Genomic DNA, 27523 nt, shown 5'->3' with positions numbered 1-27523 from the left:
TTTTTGAATGAATTACTGTCACTCCTGATTGTAGCATGTTGCCTTTTTTTACTCATTATTTGTCCATGAAAGTAATTACTATGCTGACAGAAAAGACAAAGGTAGAGAGGGATAATGTACACCCAATGACACAATGGAGAATTTTTTTCACTAAAACTTGGCTGTAAATACTGTGGCGCTAGACCCTGCAAGACCCGGAAATGGCATATATTATTACATATCGACTGCTTGTGCAAATCCACATTTATGAGCATAAGAGACGTAAACTGTAACAGCGCAAACAAGATGATCCCACTGCCAGTTAAAATCGAGGGGTGGTCATTGTACACTGCAATCTTTGGCTACTTCCTGAACTCTGGCGCGTCTGACGGTGAGGCAAAACAATATTTAATGATGCTTATCAGTACCTACATAGTAACAAGGTTGGTCGTGTTTTGTTAAAAGAGGTGGGACACAACATTATTCACTTAAAAGAAGACCTAAAGCCAAAGCATCCCTCATCTCCGAGCTACATCAGATGAAATACAAAAAGCAGGGTGGTCATGTTTTGCAGGTCGTGGGAGACCTGGCAGCCACACTGCTGCCATACTTTGGAAGGTAACTGTTGATTGTTCAGGTAGATTTAATTATCATTTTCATCCCACATGGAGCATGATGTTTGCGCTTCACACAAACACCAGGCTCTATTTTAATGTTATTTCAAGGTAAACTGCACAACATTTTGGACAATGCTGTTGCCGGCAAAACCAAACATGAGCCTAATGACCAGCTCAACACAGACAATGTATTACTGCAGTTGGTAATCAAAGAATAGATTTGGATGAGGACATAACGGGTCATAATCTCAAATTCTGCTACCTTTAGTCACATCTCCATGGAGACGAGCTGGAGACGTACCCACTCCCGATAAAGTTTACAGTCATGTTGTCTTAGGAGAGCGTTCAATGATGAAAATATCTGTCATAAAATAAACGCTTGTATTTCCATTTTATTTATTGAGTAAAATTCTACGCGATGTGGCTTTAATGATAAATGGCTGCACCTTTTGTTGAATTCAGGTTGAGAATACAGTCAGACAGGTCATCATGCCTGATAGAGAAAGTGGAATGCAGGCACAAGAAAGAAATCTGAGCTGAAAAGGGTGAAGCAACACAGTACATTTAAACGGCAAACAAAAAGCAGACTTCATTCATGAAGGCTCATCAGCATCAACACCAGTGTGTCATCAGCAGAGTGTGTCCCCAAACTTTTCAAGGATCACAGAGAATTAAAAACTTATATCAGTTCTTCTGTGATGGCCCCACTATATCAGATGCAGACTAATGGCCCCCTTCAACAGTGCCACAGATTAGATAATAAGTCTTCTCAGAGCCAAAGTGATTTACAGATCCCCATACAGAGCACAGTATAATGCTGACTTGCTGGAAGTGTCTTACTTTGTATGAAACGTATGTCCTGACCAACTCAATTGGAGAAGTTGAGCAAAGTGACCGAAAAACAGAGGAAACAAGGAAGCGACGACTGAGTTGTGCTCTATTTAGGAAAGAGTGTTCCTAAATAGAGCACAACTGACCCACAGAAAAATAAAGTGAGGACAAAGCCATATAAAGGCTCAAGAGCTCATAGTGGAGTGGAGAGGCCTGGTGGTGTGTCCTGACCATCCCTGGGGACCCCTGGACTCATCACAGCTCTAAGTCAGCCAGTTGTTGACATCAGATTCTTAGAAGATAGCGATGCAACAGTTAATCGAAAATCAATTTAAAATCGATTTAAACTGCTTAAAATGTGAATCGATTTAAAAAAAATACATTAAAAAAAAAGAATCAATGTTAAAGCCACCCCTCAGCTACACAAAGGTGCTCCACCGCCTCACCCCAGAAAAAAATTACAAGCACAAATGTCAAAATGATAATAGTTCATTTTTATGTCTTGCAATTTTTTTGTAATGTAAAGTTCTCTCTCTCGGGAAAAAAATCAAAATCGGGAACTTAAAATTGGAAATGGAATCGAAACAGGGCTTGAGTGAATTGTTACATCCCTATTAGAAGATGGGAGGTTTCTCATTCTTCCTAATGGGCCCGGTGGATACAACCTCCAGGTGGGCAAACTGTATGAACAAATGTGAGAGTAAAACCTGTGAGTCTTCATTCAAATAAACCCAAGCATTTTTTTTGTTACATTTATTCCTCCTGGTCCAGCTGACCATGATGTGCCTGCGGCTGCAAACCTGGTTATCTGGACACTATCTGAGCACGGGGCAGCACGGTAGCGCAGCGGTTAGCGCCTCCGCTTCACAGCTAGAAGGTCCCGGGTTCAATTCCCACCAGGACGGGGCCTTTCTGTGTGGAGTTTGCATGTTCTCCCCGTGCCTGCGTAGGTTTCCTCCGGGTACTCCGGTTTCCCCTACCACTAAAAACATGTGCAATAGGTGAATCCTCCAGCCAGGTGATTCTGACCATCAGCCTGGCTCCACATCATGGAGATGGGTCCCCGGGCGCGGCACGGCCGTCGACCACTGCTCCTTACGGGTTGCCCCAGCGGCATCGAAGGATGGGTTAAATGCAGAGAACAAATTTCCCTACGGGGACAATAAAGTTAACAAACAAACAAACAAACAAACACTTGGAGTTGGATATTTCATTTGACAAAGCCTTCACAGACATACACATGAAACAGAATTTCTACTTTTCACATATGCTTCTAACATGAGTGAATGCATTTGTTGCAAAGAAGGTTCTTCTCTGCCCCAAATATCGGAATCTCTTGAAAATCCAGTAAGCACTTAACAGGCATCACACACACGAAAAGAGCACTGTATGAAGGAAGGTTTTTGTATGGTCTAATGAGAATACTCCATGAAATTAATATGTAATTTATGTATGAAAAACATTACACATAATTACTCATCTATATATGCAGTATGAGTGCTATATGAAGTCTTCTCAGTGTTCATTTGAAATCAGATCAGCTTAAATTTAGCTAAACCTTTGGGGTAACAAGTTCACAGGCACTGTTTGTAAGAGAATCATGTAGACCTTCAAATGCCTTATATAATAATACTTTTACATCAGCAGCCCCAGGAATAAGGTGGATATAAGGGATAGGTTAACAGGTCTTAACCCTTATTTTAAAGCTACTATAATTATTGGCATAATTTGCTGGTATTAAATGTGGACTTGGCATCCTATCTTTATAAATGCGTAGACATCAATGCCGAATCCACACACTTTGCTTCAGGAGTGAATCTTTAAATTTCCAGTGAAAGGCTGACATTAATACTCGCACCTGATCACAGGCCAGACAGTGTTCGCTATCTCCCTCCATTACGCTCTGAGGAAAACTGTCTCTATTTGATCAGACGTGAAGCTACAACTCTATCCCATAAACCTGACAGTAAAAGACCTTTACTGCTGTAGCTACATTTATGAGATCAGTCTCATTTTCACTGCTAAAATATTCCAGCGCGATCTTTGGCCGCATCAACCTGCCCTGCATTTTAACTGCTGGATTCACAGAAAGTACGTCGGGCGCCATTGAAGCAGCACAGGAAGAAAAAAAGTACATTGGCGATTTCACACGATATCTTTGCAGTTGTATTGTACATAATAAAAGCGCAGTTGAAATGAATGCTTTGCTTGGAGAAAATGCCTCTTTCCGCATCTACATATAAATGTTTTTCCTTTCTTTTGTATTGTTAAGCAAACTGCATTGTTTTCATTTCTCTTCATATTCATATACATTAAATAGGAACTTATAGCACTTACAAGGTCAGCACAATACAGTCACTTGTTTCTAGTTTGAAAGATATGTTGCCTTGGATTTAGCAAACCCGTTTTCTACTTTCACCAAAAAACAAATGATAGTAATCGGTTTCCTCCTAACATTCATTTATTTATGTTTCGTATTAAGTTTTAAGCCAAATTTCTAAAGTAAGTCAGTGATGATCTCAGTGATCTTTAGTCAATTAATGCCATTTCTGCAAAGGTCAGTGATTGTATCAATGGACCAGATATTTGGTTAAATGCCTTTAGGCCTCTCTATTTCGTTCGGTATATGTCTTTGACCAGTGTTCAGCTATAAATCACTTGAGTGTCGCATGATGTCTAAGGTCACATCTGAAAATGCTTGAGTTGACACTATTGATGCTAATGGTGGGTGGTATGGAACAAGGGGGCGTTAAAACAAATAACCTTAACTCGATAACATGAAAGTTCAATTGATTTCTGTTCGAGAGTAAGGATATCAATTGACACAAAGCTATTCACCCAGGTTAAAGTACAAGATAAAGGTAGAGAGATCAAGGTAACAAGTTCTGAGCTACAAATCAGTGGTCTGTGTGGTATTGAAGCTCGAGTGAGAATATAAGTGTTAGGGGGTGACGAGATGGAAGGAGCGAGAGAGAGCGAGCATGTTCCCACTTCTCCCACTGGCATCACCGGTGGAAGACACACGTATTTACAGGATGACATCAACACAGGTCTATCCCAATGTTACCAATGTGTCAGCTGCAAGTTAAACAACCCCCACTTCCCTTACTTTCCTGTAAGACATTTTGCGGGAAGGGCACCAGGTCAGACTGTTCACAATGCGGGTGTGAAGCTGCTGACCTCAAGGGGGGAGATGGTCGGGCTGTGGAAGGAATGGTTGGATGATCTTCTGAATCCCACTGTCACGTCTTCTGATGAGGAACCTGGAGAACTTGGAGGAAACCTACAGACACAAAATGTGGAGAACTTGCACGTGGAGACCGTTCTCACAGAAAGAGAACCTGCCTAAGGTTTGAGGTTATGGCTTACACTCTACACACTATTCTGATTTTCTGAGATTTTTGATTTAGGGTTTTTACAAGCTGTGAGCCATAATAATCAAAAGGATAAAGGCTACATATCTCACTTTGCATGTAATGAGTCCATCATATATTAGTTTCACAGTTTAAGTTGAATAACAGAAGTAAATATATATACACTGCTCACAAAAACTTAGGGCACACTCAAAAAACACAATGTAACTCCAAGTCAATCAAATTTCTGGGATATCAGACTGTCCAGTTAGGAAGCCACGCTTATTGTGAATCAATTTCACTTGGTGTTGTGGAAAATAAACAGACAACAGGTGGAAATGAGAGGCAATTAGCAAGATCACTCCAAAAGAGGAATGGTTTTGCAGGTGGTGACCACAGACCATTTCCCTGTCTTCATCCTTTGGACCGTATTTTTGGAACACTTTTGCATTTGTCCAGTGTTCTCACCACTAGAAGTATCATGAGGAGCATCTACAACCCACAGAAGTCGCTCAGGGAGTGATGCTCATCCAAAATGGCACGTCCATTCGTGCTGTGGCAAGAAGGTTTGCTGTGTCTCCCAGCGCAGTGTCCAGAGCATGGAGGAGATACCAGGAGACAGGCCAGTACACCAGGAGACCTGGGGGGGGCCGACCGAGGTCAACAACCCAGCAGCAGGACCGCTATCTGCTCATTTGTGCACGGAGAAACAGGAGAAGCACTGCCCGAGCCCTACAAAAAGACCCCCAGAGGGCCACAAATGTGCATGTTGGTCCTCAAACGGTCAGAAACCGACTCCATGAGGGTGGTATGAGGGCCCGACGTCCACAAGTTGGGCCGGTGCTTACTGCCCGACACCGTTCAGCCCGATTGGCATTTGCCCAAGAACACAGCGATTGGCAGATTGGCCAATGGTGCCCTGTGCTCTTCACGGATGAGAGCAGGTTCACCCTGAGCACATGTGACAGACGTGAGTCTGGAGACGCCCTGGAGAACGTTCTGCTGCTGCAACATCATCCAGCATGACCGGTTTGGTGGTGGGTCAGTGATGGTCTGGGGAGGCATTTCATTGGAGGGCCGCACAGCCCTCCATTTGCGAGCCAGAGGTTCCCTGTCTGGCATTGGGGACCGGGATGAGATCCTCAGACCTATTGTAAGACCATATGCTGGTGCTGTGGGCCCTGGGTTCCTTCTGATGCCTGATAATGCCAGGCCACATGTGGCAAGAGTGTGTCGGCAGGTCCTGCATGATGAAGGTATTGATGTTATGGGCTGGCCTGCCCGTTCCCCAGACTTAAATCCAATAGAGCACATCTGGGACATCATGTCTCGGTCCATCCATCAACGCCACGTCGCACCACAGACTGTCCAGGAGCTGACTGATGCTCTAATCCAGGTCTGGGAGGAGATCCCTCAGGAGGACATCCGTGGTCTCATCAGGAGCATGCCCAGGCGTTGAAGGGAGTGCATTCAGGATGATACAGACTCGTTTGGAGGAATTTATACAGAATTTGGATCAACCAGTGACCTGATTTGTCACTTTGATTTTGACTATAATTTTGGATCCAGACCTCCAGGGGCTGAGAATTTGTTTTCCATTTATCATTCTTATGTTATTTTGTTCTCAACACATTGCCCTACACTATGAATAAAGATTTTCATCCGAAAAATCGAATTGATTGACATCTCGGATGTGTTTTTTGAGTGTGCCCTAAGTTTTTGTGAGCAGTGTATATATATATATATATATATATATATATATATATATATATATGGTTATTCACTGTGAACTATTGGCAGCACAAGGTGCAGGTTGTTGTGCTGGGTGTGTTTGTCTTCTTAGGTAAAGGCGCGATTCTCGCAGGTGGGGGCCGTTGAGCGATGATTTGTCTGGAGACCGTCTCAGATCCAGACAGAAAACACAAGGCATACGGCAGTGGATTGATGCCACAGTGGGGCCGTGGCACAGACAGGACGAGGCATCAAGCAGCCAAACAAATGGGGGATCTGCACTTCATATTTCAAGGCATGTCTATTGACTGAACTGTCTGCCTCTGCTGCTCTGTGCATAAATCAGCACAAATTTTCTTCATGTTCTATTTAATATTTTTCCCTTGGTTAACATAACTAAAAAAAATCAGATCAAAAATGTTTTTAAGAGAGGTCTGTTAGAAAAAGACCTGAGTGAGACCTTAGCTTTTTGTTGTCACTTAACATGTGACAAAAGGTCTATCATTATTAGAAGCTCAATTTATGACTTATAATAAAGTGACTGAAATTGATGTATAATGCCTCAGAGCAAGAGTGAATTTATTGGCTACACTTTTTATGTTTGAGTTTAAATTGCTTTAAAAGATCTATTTCCGTCCATCCATCCATTTTCTTCCACTTTATCCGGGGCCGGGTCGTGGAGGCAGCAGTCTGAGGAGAGTTGCTTCCCACTTCACGCACACGTCAACCAGCTGTTTTGGGGGGACCCCATGGCGGCACCAGACCAGCTTAAAGACATACAGTCCCTCCAGCGTGTCCTGGGTCTTCCACGAGGCCTCCTCCCAATAAGACATGCCCGGAACACCTTCCAAGGGAGATAACCAGGAGGTATCCGAAATAGATGCCTGAGCCACCTCAGCTGGCTCCTTTCGTTCGTTCGTTCAAGTTGGTCTAGTGTGCCACACCTGGGACGAAAACCGCATTGTTCCTCCTGGATCCAAGGTTGGACTAACGGCCGGATCCTCCTCTTCAGCACCCTGGAGTAGACCTTACAGAGGAAGCTGAAGAGTGTGATCCCTCTGTAATTGGAGCACATCCTTTTTTAAAGAGATTGATATTTCTGTCCATTCAACTGAAATAATACCTTTCCATAAGACTTATCATCATTATAATGGGTGGCACTCAGCTGCATATCATTTTATATCCGCCAGTCCAAAGGTCTGTGCTACCATTGTGTCCTTGGGAAGACCCTTCACCTGCCTTGCCTTCAGTTTATGTGTACAATGTGTTTTTTGTGAGTGTGTGGATATTTGACCTCTGATGCAAAGTAGCCGATGACCACAATCCGGTAAGGCATGTTTCGACCAAAAATGAAATAATACAAAAAATCTGCCACAATATTATTACCCTCACCAATACATCTGTCTCAAATGTACTTTACTTTAATACTATTCTGTTCATTTCAGTGGTTTACATAATCTTCTTTCTACAGCATTTGTGCATAAACATGACATTGTTCTTTCCATCTTGAGCGCATATTTACAGTATGTTAATGAGAACAGATTTGAATAGTCCAACTACAGGTGCCGCAATTAATTGTACATAGAGCCATGTTCTTCCCGAGACACACACGCCTCAGCAAATCAAAGCCATGAGAGGAAGAAAGAATGAAACACCAGGCAGAACAAAAGGATACATTATGTCTTATCATTTCATTGCTGCCAACCAAGCGTCTGAAATTCAAATCTTTTCAAATACTTACTGACACAATGTCCTGGGCGCGGTTAAAAGACCCAATTCCTTCTAAGTGAACTGCCTTCAAATCGATGTCAAAAATGGATTAACGCTCCACAATGAATAGGCTCTGTTTAAATCCTGAGAGACATATCAATGAATCATATCGTTTTCTTTTGTCAAGCCTTCACTCGGTTCGGTGTGGTGGGCTCTGGCAGATAAAGGCCTTTGTGTACACTTTACATTAGGACTGCACAAGGTGACTTCTGAGCCAGATCTAAAATGCTGTATCTGTTTGTGTGCTAATGGAGTTAAGTTATGAACTATTTCATAAATAAAAACCTATCTCTGTAACAAGATTTAAGGCAAATTAGATATACATTTAAACAACTGTAATGTTGATCAAAATGTTTTATGTAATGTTAAATTGGTTTATGCTGGAGACGACTGTGTGATAAGAGAGTTTTTAGAGTGCATCCTAATGCAACGTTCATATTATAACTGTACATGGTCCTTCTTAAACAAACATCCATTCTCCTCCGCTGTATCCAGGGCCGAGTAACGGAGGCAGCAGTCTGAGCAGAGAATTTAAATGACATAATGAAATCTCTGGATAGAGAGCAACATTATGCTGCCCTCTTTGTCTCGAAAGCTTTCAACACTGTGGATCACTCGGTACTAAAAGAAAAACTGCAGAATATCGGATTGTCAAATCACACAGTTGGATAGGTTGAAAATTATCTTGGTAATAGAACATAATGAGTAATGGTAAACAGAAAAAAAACTTTTTTTAACAGCATCTTCTGGTGTATCACAAGGTTCAAGTCTTGGTCCGCTTCTTTTTATTGTTTATCTAATAAAAAAACATAAACAGAAAAAACAGAAAAAACAGAAACTGCAATATCACAACTCCAAATTGCTTTAAATCAATTACAGGATGCTTTTTATAATCTAAAATTAGTTTTAAACGCAGACAAAATATGTTGTTCTCAAACAGAAAATCAGCTTCCCAGTACTTGCCTTCCATCACTACAAATGAGGGACATCAGATCTAACTAAAAGTTGTTTTATAATTAAATCCTGTTTATTGTTTGAACCCTGAAAGAAACTTGTGAGAGCCTGTTTTGGACTATTGTGATGTTATTTATGTATGAATGCCCCCACTGACTCTTTGCAAGCATTGGACACAGTGTATCATGGAGAACTGCATTTAAATACAAACATGAGTTTGCTGACTCGTCACTGCATCTTGTACACCTGGGTGGGCTGGCCATGTTTGTCGTTTCACAGATTGAAACATTGGTATCTTTTAAGTTGTAAATGTATTGTTGGACTTGTCCCTCCTGATCTGCAGCTGCACTAGGAGCTGAGGAGCAGCATCAACTACAGCCTGCGCTCTCAGGGCCTTCTCCCGCTCACTGTGCCCGGAGTGCCAACAGAAATGGGTAAAAAGGCCTTTATGTTTGCTGCACCACTGTTGCAATTGACTACAGAAGGCTTTTCAAATGAAAGAACTTGTGTCACTCATACTTTCAAATTACTGTTAACGAATCAAACAAAAACTAAGTATTTTACCTGACGGTGTTTTATCTGAGTGTATTATTTTGATTTAATTATTCAATGTTTGATTATTTTTTAACAAATGTAACATGTGAAATTATTGCTTGGCCTCTTGGCCTTCGAAGATACAACTCATTTTCTTAGCAGGGCGGCAGTTGAAGGCAGGGTGGCTGGGCGCACCCTCAGAGATAGGGTGAGGAGCTCAGTCACCCGGGAGGAGCTTGGAGTAGAGCCGCTGCTCCTTCACATCAAAAAGGAGATTTTTATCTCATTATTTTATCTTTATTCGTTTGAACCTGGTTAAATAAAGGTCAAATAAACATATAGATGCCGAGACTTCACTAACCTCATACACTTCCTCCAGCTGTTCTGGGGGTATTCCGAGGCGTTTCCTCCCATACCTAGAAAACCTCCCCAGGAAGCCGATCAGAAGGCATCCGAAACAGATGCCGTAACTGCTCGATGTGAAGGAGCAGCGGCTCTACTCTGAGCTCCTCCCGGGAGACTGAGCTCCTCACCCTATCTATGAGGGTGCGCCCAGCCGCCCTGCCTTCGACCGCCGCCCTGCGAAGAAAATGAGTTGTATCTTCGAAGGGAATTAGTTTCCTTTGCAGGGCAGCGGTCGAAGGCAGGTATACCTCGATGTTTATGCGCTTTTATTCAAAAGAAATGTATGCGCTTCTAACAAAAGATATTTGCACTGTGTCAGCAGTGCTGGTTAAACATGAAAGAAATCTGTTCTTTCCACTCTTTTGGAGGTCATTTACAGGTTCCTATATTATGTTAATTTCTCACACATTTTTACAGTTTGCTCATCTTTGTTTAATTGTCTCTTTTGTCTGATGTTGAGTAAGAGCTGTCATTCTAATATGACATCTGGGTACTCCGATTTCCCCTACCACTAAAAACACATACAATGGGCCTGAAAGAATGTAGTGAGTGAGTGGTTGGTGGTGGTCGGAGGGGCCGATGGAACAGACTAGTTGCCTCGCTTCCGTCAGTCTACCCAAGGGCAGCTGTGGCTACAACAGTAGCTCACCACCACTGAGTATGGACTGAATGAATAATGCAATGTTAAGTGTCTGCAATGTTGAGTGTCCAGAAAAGCGCTATAAAACCAGTGCATTATTATTATTATTATTATTATTATTATTATTATTATTATTATTATTATTATTATTAATATGAGCGCATGATCATGTAGTCTACAAGTTCACCTGCTTTATAAACCTCAACATTTTCTGAAGGTTCATAAACTTGTGAAGCGTTTGACTGACCATCATCACTACCTCGTACCGTCACAATGCCGCAGTCTGTGCCAAACTCATTTATTTCTGGCACCACCACTCTTCTTCTTTTCCATAGTTGCCTTGGAAACAAAACTTATGGAAGATATTTTTTTTCCTATTCGTGAAAGTGAAGTAATTGATGCATTATATGCTAATAAGAAACAACAGTGTGTGTAGGATGATGTGGAAGTGGCCCGGTCGGCATACCAATCAGATGCAGATGAGTGTGAAGCTGTCTCTTTCCTGTACAGACCTTTGATGATGAATGCCAGGCGCCGCACCGCTGATGGAAACGTCTGCTGCCTGTTCAGTCGACCAGCAAAGACAGCCTCAACCGGCAGAATATTAAAATCATCATATCACTGAAGGTACAATTAAGTGCTGGAAGTGGAGACAAAGAAGAGACTGATAAAGAAAATGTGTTGATTGTTCAAAAGGAACTCATTTGCTCAAATTAGATTTTTAAGAGCCAGAGCTTTTCATACAAACTCACTCAGCTCATTTCTTTTCTTCTTCTTTTGCGGAGGGATGGGGGTAATGTTGGGTCAGTTTATAATCTAAGCTCTGGTTTACTACTTCTATAAATTGCCATAAAACTGGGATACAAAAGTTTTCTCTAAGAGAAGTACACAGATGTTTGCAGTTAATGCAAACAAAAATACATAATGTATATATTCTGTGTGAAGTCAAGCTGCATTATTCATTCAACGTATTTAGCTGTGTGAGAGGTTGTGTAAAAGAATTACTCCATAAGACTAAGATCATCTTTTAATCAATTTTATTTCTTTTTCAGGCTTTTTGGCAAGGCTTTAGGCAAGGCTGCACATAACAAAACAACAAAAGAAAAGAATTAGTCGTTTAAGGAATTAGCCATTTAAAGACACCGGCACTAGACTCAACACTAGTATGTGAGCTCATCAAGAGGTAAAATTACCTTATTAGCATGGCCATTTACCCTCCAAAACAATGTGTTTCAGTTGGTTTCCAGTCCAGGAAAAAAATCTGTCTCACTCACATTATAATTTGAATCTAAGTCACAGGAAGAAAACATGAAAAGAAAGAAAAAGTTTAGTTTTTGTTTTAAGCGTGTTCCTACAAAAGGTTTTGGGTTATTGGCAGAGAGACAAAGAAGAGGACAAGGACATTTACAACTGAAAGCTATGGGAAAAAATGCCCTTCATCCTGAACACATGTGTGATGGGTTGTGGTTGTAAAGTGAACAAGAATTATTTAAAAATTGTTTTTGCATTAATTTGAACGGGATTTGCATGTGCGCCAGACATGTTGGTCAACAGAATTTAAAAGTGAAACAACTTGAGAATTCTCATGATGAGTTCTGAGGATTGGGGAGAAGTATTTCACTTAAATGCATCACTTGTCAACTGCAATGACAGCATAAATGCATGAGAAGATGTTCCCTGTAGCTTTCTCTCTGCATTTCCACCACGGCTTTCGCTCTTCAAAAAGCCTGATTCTAATGAGCTTGGCTTTATGAAAATATACTGCACTGGCAAAAAGGATATAGAGGAAATTATTTGGATCCTGACAGCTGACAGAAAGAAAAAGAACTCAAATGGGTGTGCAATAAACTGAATTATTTAGAGCTCGGGCTGTTGCAAAGATTTGACTTATATGCTCTTTTCGGGAGATTAACACGTGCGCAAATCACTCTGTTGTCAGCTAAACTACGAGCAAATGGCGTTTCATATCTCCAATGGGGCCCATTTGTTATAAGGGCTCCTTTTCTTCACTCCCCTGCCGTCCCTCTAAAAAATAAAGACGTGCATTTGTTATCCAAAGGGACCAGAAGGCCATTGTGCTGCATTTTTTCCTCCCCTCTCTTATCGGGCTCATTCAAATTCTGCCTTGACAGCAACTTCTGAATCTTTCTTACTTACAATTGTGGGTGTAATAGGAAAAAAATATAGCGCTGCTGTTTTGGAGATAAGGTTGACCTACAGTACAGTATGTGCCACTGAGAAAACTTCTTACCATAGATTGCTGGGAAGAAAAAATATCCTTGCCCAGCGCAGTGTGCACTTGTCCATAACGCTGTCTGGAAAAGTGTCATTACTTTGATGATAAGCTTTCAACATCGTCTCACCACACAGCATGTTTACAACGTGTCCAAAGAGCTCTCGGCTCAATGAGGATGTTTTCGAACTGCAATAGCCTGTCACTAAAGGCCCCCCTTCACAACCTATATAAATAGCCACGGGTCGGAGACATGAGTGCTTCTCAGAGAATGGGGAAAAACACAGTTGGAATATGCAGTATCTCACGAGTGATCATGTGTGAGGGGAGATGGTGACTAATTAGTGCTCTGGGTCGGTGGCAAAAAAACAACTCAAAAGACAACCGGAGAAATGAGCAAAGTTCTTAAAGGAATAGGCCACCGTTTTTACATACTGAGCTATGTTCTTACCTTAGCTTTGACGAGTTCTTTAGGACCTGTCTGGTCTTCCCCCGTGCCTTCTATCACGTAAACACAGCGCAGACGGCGTTAGCATTTAGCCTCTCCCTCTCTCCACTATAGCTCCAAAACTGGTCAAGATAAAAGCTACGCAGCTCTTCCACGTTTTCCCTATTTAAATATGGTTACGTGAAGTGTTCCACTACAAAGTATAATTACACTAAATTAAACAATGTGGATTTTCTACGCAGATAAAAGGGGGAACTATAATGTAAGGCGTAGTAATACCAGGAGTAGTTTGGCATCCGCACAGTAAAGTGAAGATTACTGCGCAGTAAAGTGGAGATTACTGCGCGGATTTCGAACTACTCCTGGTATTATTACGCCTTAGAAAATCCACATTGTTTAATTTTGTGTAATTATACTTTGTAGTGTAACACTTCACGTAACCATATTTAAATAGGGAAAACGTGGACGAGCTTCGTAGCTTCTGTCTTGACCTGTTTTGGAGTTATAGAGGAGAGGGGGAGAGGCTAAATGCTAAAGCCGTCTGCGCTGTGTTTACGTGATTGAAGGCACGGGGGAAGATCAGACAGGTCCTAAAGAACTCGTCAAAGCTAAGGTAAGAACATATCTCAGTATGTAAAAACGGTGGCCTATTCCTTTAACATGGTGACATGAGCGCTGAAGTCATGTCCCCGATCACACGTAGAAAAAATCAAGCACAAACACAGAAGAGCGCACAGACTATTACGAAGAGCACACTCTCCTTAAATGAGACACACTGTTGCGCACATCACCAACTGCCTACGCACCACTGCTTTTTTCTGAGCAAACAGAAGACCCTCAGTAGGCATCTGGAAGTATCTCCTCCAGGTGGGAAAAGTGGGTGGCATACAAATACGCGACTCTGATGTCCGTCTGAATGTGCAAGTTACTCACTACTCCATCTGGTGGTACTTGCGGACATGGAAAATCTGGTTTTGGAAACTGTGTGGCTGGTGTGGTTTGGACTCTGCGTTGTGCTCCATCTATTTACTCAGGTGTACTGTATATGTCGAAGGACCCACAGGACACAGCGGAGAAGGAAACGGGCACTCCGCTCCATTTATTTGGATATGGCAGTGCTAAACAAAAAGGCACACTTTAGTCCTAGCTTGGTCCCTGCCCCACGTGTCGCTGTATATCAAACAAAAAGGACATAAACATAAATGATTAATATCAATCATTTTTGTAGTTCCTCTGGGGGTAATACAAGTGTTAATGGGATGATTGGGGGGTCTTTCATCTCCCCCTGGTGTCTCTGGTCAGAAAACCACACTTGCAGCTGATCATGCACTGGGTCGGAGCCACCAATACACTCTAATAGAATCACGAAGAAGAAGCTAAGAGGCTAACGGACAAAGCTAACTACGGGGTAGCGCCAGTTAAACAGTATTTACAGCCAGGTTTGAGTGAAAAAAGCTATCTCCATTGTGTAATTAAATGTACAACATCCCTCTCTCCCTTTGTCTTTTCTATCAGAGTAGTATTTACTCTCACGCAAAATCAATGAGTAAAAAAACGCAACATGCTACAACACCTGCAGTGGCGCTTATGGCCTCTAGGGGCATGAGTTACTTAGTACTGCTTTAAAATAGGTTACATGTTAATTTCGTAATAAAACAAAAACAGACGATGGCACCAGATGCTTCCCTCGTTCCCATAAACGACTTTCAAAAGAAAAGAGGGAAGGGGGACCCCAATTTATAGGGGTGCAGCCAAACAGGGTGTGACACAACAAGTGAGCGGACCACGACATTGAATACTACTCAATCAATAACATGTACAAAAATAAAACAAATCTCCAACAAAAGGTCACTAAATATGTGGTACCAGATGAGGGCGCGACCATCTAACTCGCCAGGATATAAACCCTGCTACACGTGCATATTTTTCAAATGCTCTAATTAATAATAATATTTTTGATGGATTATCTATGAATAGATTTCGCAGATGGCTCTATTGACTGTAAACACCAGTCGTCACTAATAATATTATTTACCGGTATAATTACTATTGTCAAAGCAATGAGTCGTTAGTGCACATGAAGGCTGCTTGATTGGGACGTAATTCAAACCATCTTTATTAAGCACCGTGGGTGTATTTGCCGAGAGAGTGAAGGAGACAGCCCCTGAATAAAAACAGTCCTTTCACACTGTTCCACACCAGAAGCAAATTAGATAGAAATTAAAACTAATGAGCAATTCCCACCAATACAAGATTTTTTTTTCCCCCTCCTGCCATAATATAATAATATGAGTCTTTTATTTCTTGCAAGCAAATAACTGCAACGTGTGTTTTTTAGTTCCTTAATCTTCTGCTGTGAACCGCAGGAGAAAGGCGCTTTGGAATGCTGTCCCATAGAAAAAGAACTGCTAATCTCCCAGCCATTCCCGAAAGCCCCGTGAATGCCGTCTCCGCAGACAAACATATTTCTCCATAATGAAAACATGGCACCCGCTATTGGCTGGGTTTGTTTGTGCATCCGTAAATACTTGATTTGCATGCAGTTCCTATTATGAAGCTCCCTCCCAGTATGTTTGTGCCATATTAGAGCCATTTACCCTTTTTTACCCGCACATTGCACTGCGCTTGAACCAACCACTCGCTTCCAATTTAATCCAGTATCTCCTTCTCCTTCCGTCGGCACATGAAAGACCTTCCACCCCAGGACTGTAATGATTTAACAGGGAAGGTTCACGAAGAGTAGTCGATCAGTACAATCTATTATTTACTCAGCTCAGTCCCTGACAACAGTTGAAGAGAGGAGGGTGCAGTTTAGGAAGTTGTTCTCGGACTAAATAAAGCCATACTTCCTAATACTCCAAACAAATTATAGAATCAAATACAAGCATTACTTTCATTATGGGTGTTTTTAGTGGTGAAAAAAAATCCACAGCTCTAAACCTATCGGCCTGTCAATCAAAGTCCGGCCCTCATTAGTATACGAGTTTTCTAAAATGTTCCTTACGAAAACCCGCCTGGTCCCTTTAATTGTAACTAACCCAGCGTTATCACAGGAGCAATATCTAGCTGTAGAAACATTTGAAAAATTAGGCACCAGGCTTTACTGTAGAACGTGCGTGAAGTGCAATGCATTCTAATGGACAGCTAGCTTGTTTTGCCTCCCATATGGAGTTACTACAGCAATGGCGGCCCCTAGCGTCGTGGTCATAAAGCAGTGCAACCAGCGGTCATTGGTCCTGCCATATGTGCAGCAACCTTAAAGGGGGGGTGTTGTGTAAAATGGGGCTAGAGTTAAAGATCCGTAGGGCATGGCAGTAGCAAAGAGGGACTAGATAGCCTCCAAACAGCAGCTATTTTTTCGGTGTGGACAATGAGCCTCTGAACTCTCAAAAAAGACGCAGGATCAAATCATATCCTGCGTGGCCATTGTTCACAAAGTGATAAAGTGTCGCTCATTTCCAACAGTAAAATGTAAATGAAAATCGATCGTAGTTTCAATGCGTGTGGAGGAGACGAGAGGAGAACAGTAGTGTTGTGACGATGGCACAGACGGCGTGCCGAAGGGGGCGTGTCGGAAGGGGTCAGGGCTTCTTAAAGAGACAGAGGCCTATTTCAAGACGTTCGCTACAGCCAATTTGCGAGAGCAAATTTATTTAAGGCAGTTATTTTTAATTTACTGCGTTTACAGAAGAGCATAAGGTTGCATCATCATTGTAGTGTGCTACAGACTGGTAATATGTGAAAAAAGCATAATACCCCCTTTTAAAACTACATGGGTTAGTCCTATTCACCTTATTCAGCCCGGCTCACTTTTGTTTTTATACTAGAGTAATGCAATATCAGTGTTAATTTTGACAACATATTTTAATTTAGTTTTAGTCTTAGCCTTTTGACTAAAATGTAATGTAATTTTAGTCGAGATCTAGTCGACTAAATTTAAGACTAATTTAGTCGACTTTGCATTGATGATATTCATTATAATCATATTTAATCTTGTTCCTCTGCTTCATGGAGCCACTCCCCCATGAAGAAAGCTCAGAGCTGATCCTTTGGCAGAGAATTTACATGATCTGAGGCTCTTTCAGACGGTCAATAGAAGCTTGGATGATTTTAGTCTCTCCTTTTCATTTTTATTTAGTCTTATTTTAGTCGACTAAAATATCTGGACATTTTAGTCATAGTTTTAGTCTCATGAAAAACCTTTAATTTAGTTTTAGTCCAATTTTAGTCGACAAAAATATCACTTTGACTAAAATTAAGACTAAATATTTTAGTCGACGAAATTAACACTGTGCAATATTTGTTGTTTTGAGACTTGCCTGTGATTGGCTGAAGTGAGGCGCACCTGATATGATCAGCAGCAAATGCAAATGAAGGGTATGTTTTAAGAAACATTTTAAATCAAACTTTTACAGCACTTATAGCAAGTAGATTGTGCATCCCATTGAATATTGAATTGAATATTAGCCAATGACTCATGTTAAGTCTGTCTAGCATAGCCATAAAGTACAAAAACATCTTACAAATCTGTCTGTGTGGGAGTGAAGCTGTTCATATGGCATGTCCAATTCGTTTGACGCCACCGTTTTTGACTTCTGCGTCGTGCAGATAATTTTCCATACTTTTGCCGCGTTCACTGTGAGAAATCAGAGGAGGCATCTGAGACACCACAAGTGAATAAAGTGAATATTAATGGAGTTATTATGCAAATGAGGCTCAAGCTTTCAACACAAAATAGTGATCTTTTCAGGGCACAGAGGCACTTGTCGTTTCATATGAGATTTGATGAGGGTTGTCGATACGAAAACTATTCGAGTTTATTTCATGGATGAACTCGACACTCACATTAAGAAGCCCGTTAAGCACTTCACTAAAACTGTTCATTTTAATGTTGTACATTTTAGACAGACAAGACCCTTTATTACTCTGTATGCCCACACATGTTTTTACACTCAATGATTTTGTCACATGAAGAGTAAGTACATGATCATTTGCTGCTGGCACAACACCAAACCATTAAAATCACTTTTTAAATTGGACAAGAAACCACTCTTATTCTACCAATGCACTGCTTTAACATTACTTACTAAATCTTAATCATTTTGTTAATTCTAAATCTTTTTTTAAAGTTTTGCAAGGACTTGCCCCTTCTCCATCACAGGATTTCATTAGACCAAAGACTGTGAGTGGTATGGGTACTCGCTAGGGCCACAGCTCGAGGGACTGTGAGGTTCCACACAGGAAAAACTACATTCGGATTGACTGTGCTCTCAGTCAGAAGCACGAAGTACTGGAATAGTCGATGGCGGCTCCAACACTGGACACTTTTAATAAAATAGTGGCTAAAGGAAATCCACCAGGACTGTGAACATTTTTGTTGTATTTGGAGCCTATTTGTGTTGTTTTTGTATGTTTTATCTCTGTCACCTATGGGGACTATAGATGGAAACTAGCATCTTTGCTCCATCTATTTTCAAATATGCCAACTTATAGCAAAGACACTTGTGTTGTTTATTGTTTGTTTTTCACAAGTAAAAATATACAGGACAAGGGACAACACTGCACAGCCAGACAAAGAAGGGTAAAGGGTAAACTAATTTATGTCTGAAGTTATGGTTTTCCTTCTGTAGCTTCTGGTGTCCGTTCTGCATCTAACTTTAGTACTGTGCTACCCCTCAAAAACACCATAGCATCTAAATATGGTTTTGTCAGCCATAACGTATTGTGGACGCATAACATCCTTCTTATGCATAGTTCAATTGCACCCCCGAGTGGTCATTCCGAATACTGCACTTCATCAAATGGAAGTCACAGCTTGACCCCCTGTAAATAATATAATAAAATGCAAAACTGTAGTGATTTTCTGCCTGACCCTGACGGAAGAACTTGTGCAGAGGCCATGATCCACAGATTACTGAAATATTAACAAGGGAGATAAAACATTGGAAATTCAAATTAGGCAAATCGACTGCAGTAAAGTGGCAATATTTTTTCTGTTTGCTGGTAGTTTGACACTGAGCGGCCCTCAAGGGGCTCTATTCTCTGTGCTTACCGAATCAATTTGGCTCCTCTGGTTAGTCTCAGGAAAGCCACGGTTCTCACATAAGAATAGGTCCTCTGTGGGCAACTGTTTATCTGGCTCCAAAGGGGAGGAACAGTGACAAGAATACATTAGGATTCCTCAATTTGAAATTAAAAATCTACTACAGGACAAGTATGGTTACTTAACATGCTGTAAGAAAAACATACAAGCTATTTGGCAATACTGACAACTTTAATCAGTTGTTAAACACAAAATATTATAATGAGGCACAAAATTAGATTAGTATGTTCCAATAAAGTGCTTGTTGTTGGTAACACTCATGACACTCAACAATACTGATTCAAAATATCAGTACAAAATACATCCATGGTGTAGCCTGTAGTGCTTCCCACGAAATCCATCCATATTTGTTTTCATCTCCAATAAGCTTTTCCAGGGGTTTCTTTTGTTATTGATCAATGAGCAAAACTGATTAAGATATTGGTTGGATTTGTGCAGCATTTTCTGATTTGTTTTTTTTTTGGCCTGTCATCCAAATAAAGTGTCTAGTGACACATTTTATTTACAGCATAAATCTGAGCTATAAAACCAAGCCAAGTTTGCAGAACCAGAAGATGGGAGGATTGCATAAGCCAAAAATATTATTTTAGTCAAACACTATACACGACTAAAATGTGCAGAAATAATTCAAGAAGGATTCACATTAACCTTGCTGTCCAGTCTGATCATCAGGCTAGGGTTAGGTTTATGATTACGGTCAGGAATGGCAAGTGTGATTGAAGTTGTGTTTCACTCACACAGATCTTACACATATTTTTAAAAACTAGAAGGTCTTGGCTCTCAAATGATGTATCACACTGGTATATTGGCTGAAAGCTCTTCAGTCAATACAATTTGAAATTTGGATATGCATAAACTTCCTCAAAGCCTTTTTATAAAGCTAATGTAGAATGGTTATTAAATTAATGTGATTTAAAGCTATTTCAGTGGAGCAGACACTCTATTTTTATGTACAAGGGTCGAAGGATATTCAGCCCTTCAGCGTCGTAGTTTCTGAATGATACGAGCGAGCGCACAAAAGCACGTTTTAAGCACGTGCGCTTTGTTTTGTTTTTTCTTGCGTCTGTATCTGCGGGTTTATCGTATAAAGAAGCTGCGGCGCAAAGCGGATCAATAAGAGGCGTTGTTAATGAAGGATTCGCACGGTTCTGATGGATTACTCATCAGAACCGTTTCTCCTTGTAGATATACTCGGTGCTGCTCCAATGGGACAAAAGAGCCACTACAAGGCCGAAGAGCCGCGGGTTGCCGACCCCCGTGATAGACCCTTGAATAGCCTACGGTAGGCCCCTGAGCTCCAACCCCTGCTAGCCCATTGGTTAAGGCAGCTCTGAACCTAACCCTAAACTGGCAGGTAACAGGTGAATTTGCATTAAAGTAGTTCAGTAATATTATATCTCTCTCTACTAAATAATTAACTTGCACCATCCACAATCCCACAAATAAGCAGGATAGTTTTTCTCCTACATCAGTCTCAAAAACACTATTTAGAGACATCTTCAGATGCATCTGGTCCATAGACACACTGACACTGTGTTCTCTTGCATCCTAGCTTCAGATTGAGGATCTTCTCCTGGAGTCATGGGGAAGCTGGTATAGCACGGTACCTTGTAAGTCATGAGATGACGAGGTACAGTTTAAGACATGGTCCACTCTGTAGGATATTGAGTTATAAAAGACCGGGTTACAATTCCCTTCCAGTTCATCAGAGTGAAAGTGGACAGGGCTATCATCTGCATGACAGCATAGACAGGAGCATAGAGCTTTGAGCGCTGGATTCTTAAAGCTGAGTTTTCCATGTGATGAGCCTTGGGCTTTCTTATTTTCATGGGAAGGTGAGAGAAGATTCACACAACTCATGCCTGTGTCCCTGGGAAGACTAAGGATGCAGTTATGAAAAGTCTCTTTTTTGCACTGCAAATTCCCAGTCTGTACTTCCATCACCTCTGGAGCATCCTGTGTATCCTTAGGCTCAGAACGTTGCTCTTCGCTACCAACTTCCTGCCTTGAAATGGCCTCCTCACTGTTAATTGCTAAAAATCTCAAAACCGCTAGATTAAGAAATGCACCTATCACTGTCAACCCTACTAGAATATAGGTAAAACTAAACAGGACATAAGGGTACTTCTCCTGAAGAGCGTCTTTCTCTTGGAGAGCAATAAAATCCCCAAACCCAATAGTGGTCAAAGTGATGAAACAGTAGTAGTATGCATTAAAGAAAGACCAATCTTCAAAGTGTGAGAAAGCAGCTGCTCCTATACAAAGTGTGCTGGCACAGGACAGGAGACCCACAAGCACCATGTTTGCCATGGACGCATTAGTCTTCTGTAGACCAAGTCTCTGCTTTATCCGACATAGCACAAAACGAACACAGGTGTTGATGCGTTCACCCAGGCTTTGGAACATGACTAACGTCATAGGAATGCCCACAACAGCATAGAGCATGCAGAAGGCTTTCCCACCATCAGTACTTGGAGTAGAGTGGCCATACCCTGTGAAAGAGAGGAAGCAAAGACGTTACGTCACAAAAGCAGGTGGTGTTACGCAACAGGGGTGGCAGTTTTCTACAGTCAATTAGAGTGATGTGACAGGAGGGACTCGCACAACATACCCAGTGGATATATGGGTGTCAGCTAATACAGTAGTCAACAGGAGGCCTCATCAATGTTTAATTACCACCTCATACTGTACTGTAGTTAAAGAGTGTTATATAATTAAAAGGATTATTGAAAGTTGTATTAACATTCTGTGTGTCTAGAATTATGAAGACAAAAAAGGGAAATCTATTATGTGTGCTTGTCTGTTTCTAAAAATTACAATGAGAAGAAGTAGAAAACAAATTAGTAAGATCATTTTGCCTAAAATAAACATGGACATTTTCGATCTAAGCCAGCTTGCATGCCGCTATGTGACTGACTGCCTAATTCAGACGTTTGTTTTGTAAAGATTCTAGCTCAGGTACAGTATCTGCAATACTATCTTTGGATAATTTGTGAAAAATGTCCAGGAAAAATCTTGGAACGGGGGGACAAAACCATTTCTCAAAGGTCCTTTAATATCTAGTCTACTCCCTGTATTGTTATTTAACTTATCTTTATTGTCATGGTGATTCATCCACACCCCTGCTTTTGCTACAGCCCCCACAGTTTATCATCATCATTAATGTTATTATTATTGTTGTTATTATTATTATTATGATGATTCACTCCTTTGCATTATTAGTTATTATTTATGCACTAACTGTAACTTTGTATCAAACAGATAACAAAGCATCAAAAAAGTAATTAAATGCATTCATTTCCCCTTGGATTTTGCCAACACCACAATACAGATCATAAACATAATAAACACGTCAGCTACTTGAGAATAGGAGTGGACTAACAATGCCATGAGAGGAGCTCTTTGTAGCAGCCTTACACTCTTTTGACTGCTTCCTTTACATGGCTAACTGGCTCTCACTAATCCATTATGCATATGGCTCTGGCATTGATCAGCTTTGACTAAATCCCTGAAAGCGATCCTTTACCTAAATAATGTCAAGTGGGGCAACAGACCACATGGGGTTTTCTTAAGAGCTTCACATCATGAATCACCACCACGCTTGCACTTTGTATTATTGGTTGTGGAACATTCCTCATATCACAACACTGTAAACACTACTGCTTGTAAAGGTCATCAATGGTATAAAAGGGTCAATGTAATTATAATTATGAACATATGCACAATTTAGCCTATATCTATATATTCAGCAGACATCTTTTTCCCACAAAAAATAAAAGTTAATAATAAATCTGACTCTATCCTGTCCTCTCATCGTTTTGTAGTGGCTTTTGGATGTTTGGATGTATACCCTATCTGTCATGCAGGAAAAATGAGGTTTAATAAAGTTTTGGGATTGCTGCTCTTGGAACCCACGTGTTTTCTAAATACAGAATTATTTCTGTTTGAAAAATGTTTCTAGCCATAAACGTCAACATTAATTAGCAGCAAGATTTGCATAAAAGAAAGTAAACAACCAAACCCATGGTGGCCTGTACTTTTGTAGATGAAATGTAAAGAACCAAACAAAGCAGAAGTGGGCTGCAGCTGTGTGAACGCTACTTGCCTATCGTGGTGATGACAGTGATGGCAAAGTAAAAGGAGCCCGCGAACTTCCACTGCCGCCCCGCTCTGTGGCGCTCGGACAGAAGAACGACTCTCTCCACCTGTCTGTAGTCGCTGTCCGTGAAGCCGTACATACTCTTCGTCTCGTTCAGTTTCTGCTCCAGCGCCTTCTTTCTGGAGCTCTCACTCTCAGATTCCAGCGCATCGAACACAGCGGCCCCTATGAGCAGGTAAAAGACCATGGACACGATCAGACACACTGTCCTGATGTTCGGAGTCTTCATCCTCCTCACCCACAGGACACGCGCGCAGCAGAGGCGCCGAGACACGCGGCCGGGACACCGGAGCATTCGTGCTGCCTGCTCCACGTTCATCTTCATCACTTTATGTGTCGGGGCCCCGCGGCCTTCTAGGTTTACAGCCTGTCCACGTGAGAAGCTGAAACAGAAGAAGTCTGTTCAATTAGCACGCCCTGGGCCGGAGTGGCACGGAGAGGCGTGTCCGCGTCAGAGAGCTACCTGAGAGCGGCGATGGCAGCACCTTGACTTTGAACAGGATGTGAGTCCAATCCAATTACGCACGCGCTTGACCCATATGTCCCAAGTAGGTGTGTCTTCATTAAACATGTATGAGTGGAACTGATTTAACAGCCTTGACAATGGGCAAAAAGCATAGCGCGCTCTAAAAGAAATAGATGTTGCCTTAGGGGGCCAAGTTTAACAGGCCAAATATAACTTGCGTACACTTCTTTATATCTATTCTGCTCCTTTTTCTGAAGGCCTAATTTGAGTGATTTGGTGTTGTCACTCTTACTGTTGGCCTGTATCTCACACAAGTCCTCCCTTATTCTGAAGGGCTGGTTTCCGTGAAGAGCGGAAATTATGTTATTTGGCTTGCGCGAGGTTATTCCCGTTTTAAATGTTGAGTGAGAAATTAGCAGAGACACTTTCTCGTCTCTTTCTTCATCCTCCACAGTTGTTTTTGTTGGACAATTTCGAATCTTATGCTCACCATTTGCCTCCAAAAAAGAAATATATGTTGAAAATAAGATATATTGCAGCTTCAAAGACAAGAAGACTGTCCCCGAATGCATCCATTCTGTACAACATGACATGAGTGTGGCTTCCCCATGCATCTGCAAAGCACCCCCATGTTTGAGTGTGGGACAAATGCTGAAGCCTACATTAAACTCTAAGAGACTTTACAGAAATGTAGAAGGATAGAATTCAGTATAGTAGGAGTACAAGTAATACTACTAAAGTAATGCACTGATCCTCAAAACTCTTACAATACATAAATACATTTACTTTGTTTCATTACCACCTATGGATATCAAGTTTACGGGCATTAAAGGCCCTATACCTGATTTTTTCCGTTTCAACCAATGAAAGAGGAAACCACAAAATTAAAATGTTGGTTGAGATACAAACTCATCCCTAATCTTCATATTTCACAACATATTTGTAGCAGCCCAATTCTTCACATGGACAACTTTAGAGGCACATTTCACAATTTGCAGGATCGCTTTTCAGGGTCACTTAAAAAAAAAAAACATTAAAAAAATAAAATAAAAATAAAACCTTATAAACAAAATAAAATAAAAATAAAATAAAAATAAATAATAATAATAATAAAAAAAATAAAATAAAATAAAATAAAATAAATAAATAAATAGAATATATATATATAATAATAATAATGCAGCGGTTTTATATAGCTCTTAACCCTCAAAGACGGTTTACAGCTTTTTAGCCACAGCAGCTCGGACCAGTCACTCACATTCACTAGGCTTCCTGGTGTTCCCAAACGATCTCCAATCCAAGTATCGACCGGGCCCTTCCCTGCTTAGCTTCCCAGGTCTGACGGGCAGAGCAAAGGCGGTGTGCACGTAACTAGCACAGTTCATGAAACTGATACAAATGCTTTAGAATTAGATCTGCAGTGTTTTCTCCACAAATGTCGGAGTTTACAATACACTAATTTACAAGAATATGCAATATAAGGGTTTTAAGCAGGTGTCTTCAACTCGTCTCATCTCAACTCGTAACTGGATTAAAGCTATTCAACATTTTCAGAAGAAACAAATGTCTGCAAAACCACTGATGGTGAGTGCTTCTGCTAAAGTTCAGAACAGATGTAACAGTCCCAAAGCTGAGCACAAACCACTGCTGCTTTGTCGCGTGAATTGCTTGTGCCAAAGGCATCAGAAAGTGGCAGATTTGACCTTCATTTTACACATTGAAGCACGAGGCTATGAACTTTGCGACATTTTCTAGTTGGTGTCAGAGTAAGTGAATGCCTGCAGAGAGCTTGTTCTTGTGGGCTGTTGTTGGATTTTACATCTGCTTTGTGTCATTTGTGTCATTCTAATTGTTTTGAAATGACAGTTGTGCTGCATAACTTTTTCATATCAATGAAATTAAGCAGCAATAGAGACTGATATCATTCAAATAACCTTCACTTGGAGATGGTGTGTAACAACCATCTGACGTTTTCGATTTAACCATCGACAGTTCCAACAGCCATCAGGAAGTAAATGTGCAAAAGAAGAAAGAAAATAGTTCTCTCTCGGATGATCTTGGCTCATGTCTCAGCTCAACCAGACAGATGTTTGGAGCAGGAAGACATTAGGAGCAGGATGTCCACTGAGTACAGATACTTCAGTCCCACGTTTCACACTGGGGGAAAATGAGGCGGAAAAATGCAAACACAAAGCTTGAGTTAATCTGATAGCGGAGGAGGACATCAGTGGAGATAAAGCGTGCCATTATGGACATCATAAAGTCTATAGATCCATAATGTTTGAAGGAAAACGATGACGAGCGCTGGCCTGACACACAATGGTTCGAGTTAAAGTAGCCTTTATGGTCACAAAAATATCCATATACTCTAGGTCTGTACACGCTTCCATTAGGTCAGTTAATATCCAGTACCAGTCCTGACCAGAGCCAGGCAATACAACCATATTAGTCCAGTGCTCAAGTCTCTGCACCGGCTTCCTGTCGCTCAGAGAATAGATTTTAAAACAGCTCTGCTTGAGTACAAGTCTCTTCAAGGTCGGGCACCTAGCGGACTTGTTAAAGCTGTATGAACCACCTCAGGCCTTGAGATCCCCAGGGAGGGGTCTCCTGGTGGTTCCTAGTCATCACTAAACACGGCGAGGCTGCGTTTCAGTTTCATGCAGCGAAAGTGTGGAACAGTCTCCGTGAGGATGTGAGACAGGCTTCAACTCTGCCTATGTTTAAGTCCAGGCTGAAAACATGCTCATTTACTGCTGCCTATGGCTATTGATTGTATTTGAACTCATTTTAATATATGCATAGATGTATATTTTAATGTAGTTGTATCGATTGATTTGTTTTTATTGTATTTTTATTGTGATTGTGTGTTTGGTGTAACTGTGCGGCGCATTGGGTGCATGAAATGTGGCACACAAATAAACTTGCCTTGCCTAGGTGTTACAGGCTTACAATAGGAGGCATTCACATTTGAATAATCAGATTGGGGCGAGTGGCCATTATGCTGTAACTCGACGGGAGAGACGTAGTTTCTTTTTCATGTGGATTGGCCCAGTGACGGCAGAGATAAGCCATAAATCAATGTTGGTCACCACAATAGAGTAGCTGCAGACCACTTCCATTTTAAATTATAGGCTCTTCTATAACACAACCTATGAATGGGCTATACGAAGACCCTTTTAAAGAAATAAATATATTAATGGTTGCAGTTTTGCTTGCTTTGTACTAGACATTGTGTACATGAAACAAGACCGTTGTTGTGCTTGTGTTAATTATATGAACAGTTCAAACAGTGGTTTGTAA

At 41.1% G+C, this 27523-nt stretch overlaps 1 protein-coding gene across 1 annotated transcript in view; it reads right to left on the bottom strand.

Moving 5' to 3' along the window:
* LOC306979476 (potassium channel subfamily K member 15-like) overlaps window positions 1–23986 on the bottom strand; it is a gene marked incomplete at both ends in the record, with an annotated part of 36956 nt that extends 12970 nt beyond the window's left edge. The window contains 2 exons of the mRNA XM_079578429.1: window positions 21534–22090; window positions 23704–23986. Coding sequence (XP_079434555.1) covers window positions 21534–22090; window positions 23704–23986 — 840 coding nt within the window. The remainder of the gene's footprint in view (window positions 1–21533; window positions 22091–23703) is intronic.
* Between the last annotated feature and the right edge of the window lie 3537 nt (window positions 23987–27523).

Source organism: Gobius niger (genome assembly GCF_951799975.1).
Source record: "Gobius niger genome assembly, chromosome: 20".
Classification (NCBI taxonomy): domain Eukaryota; kingdom Metazoa; phylum Chordata; class Actinopteri; order Gobiiformes; family Gobiidae; genus Gobius; species Gobius niger.
Note: the sequence above shows the minus strand (reverse complement) of the source record. Positions and strands in the feature narration are given on the sequence as shown.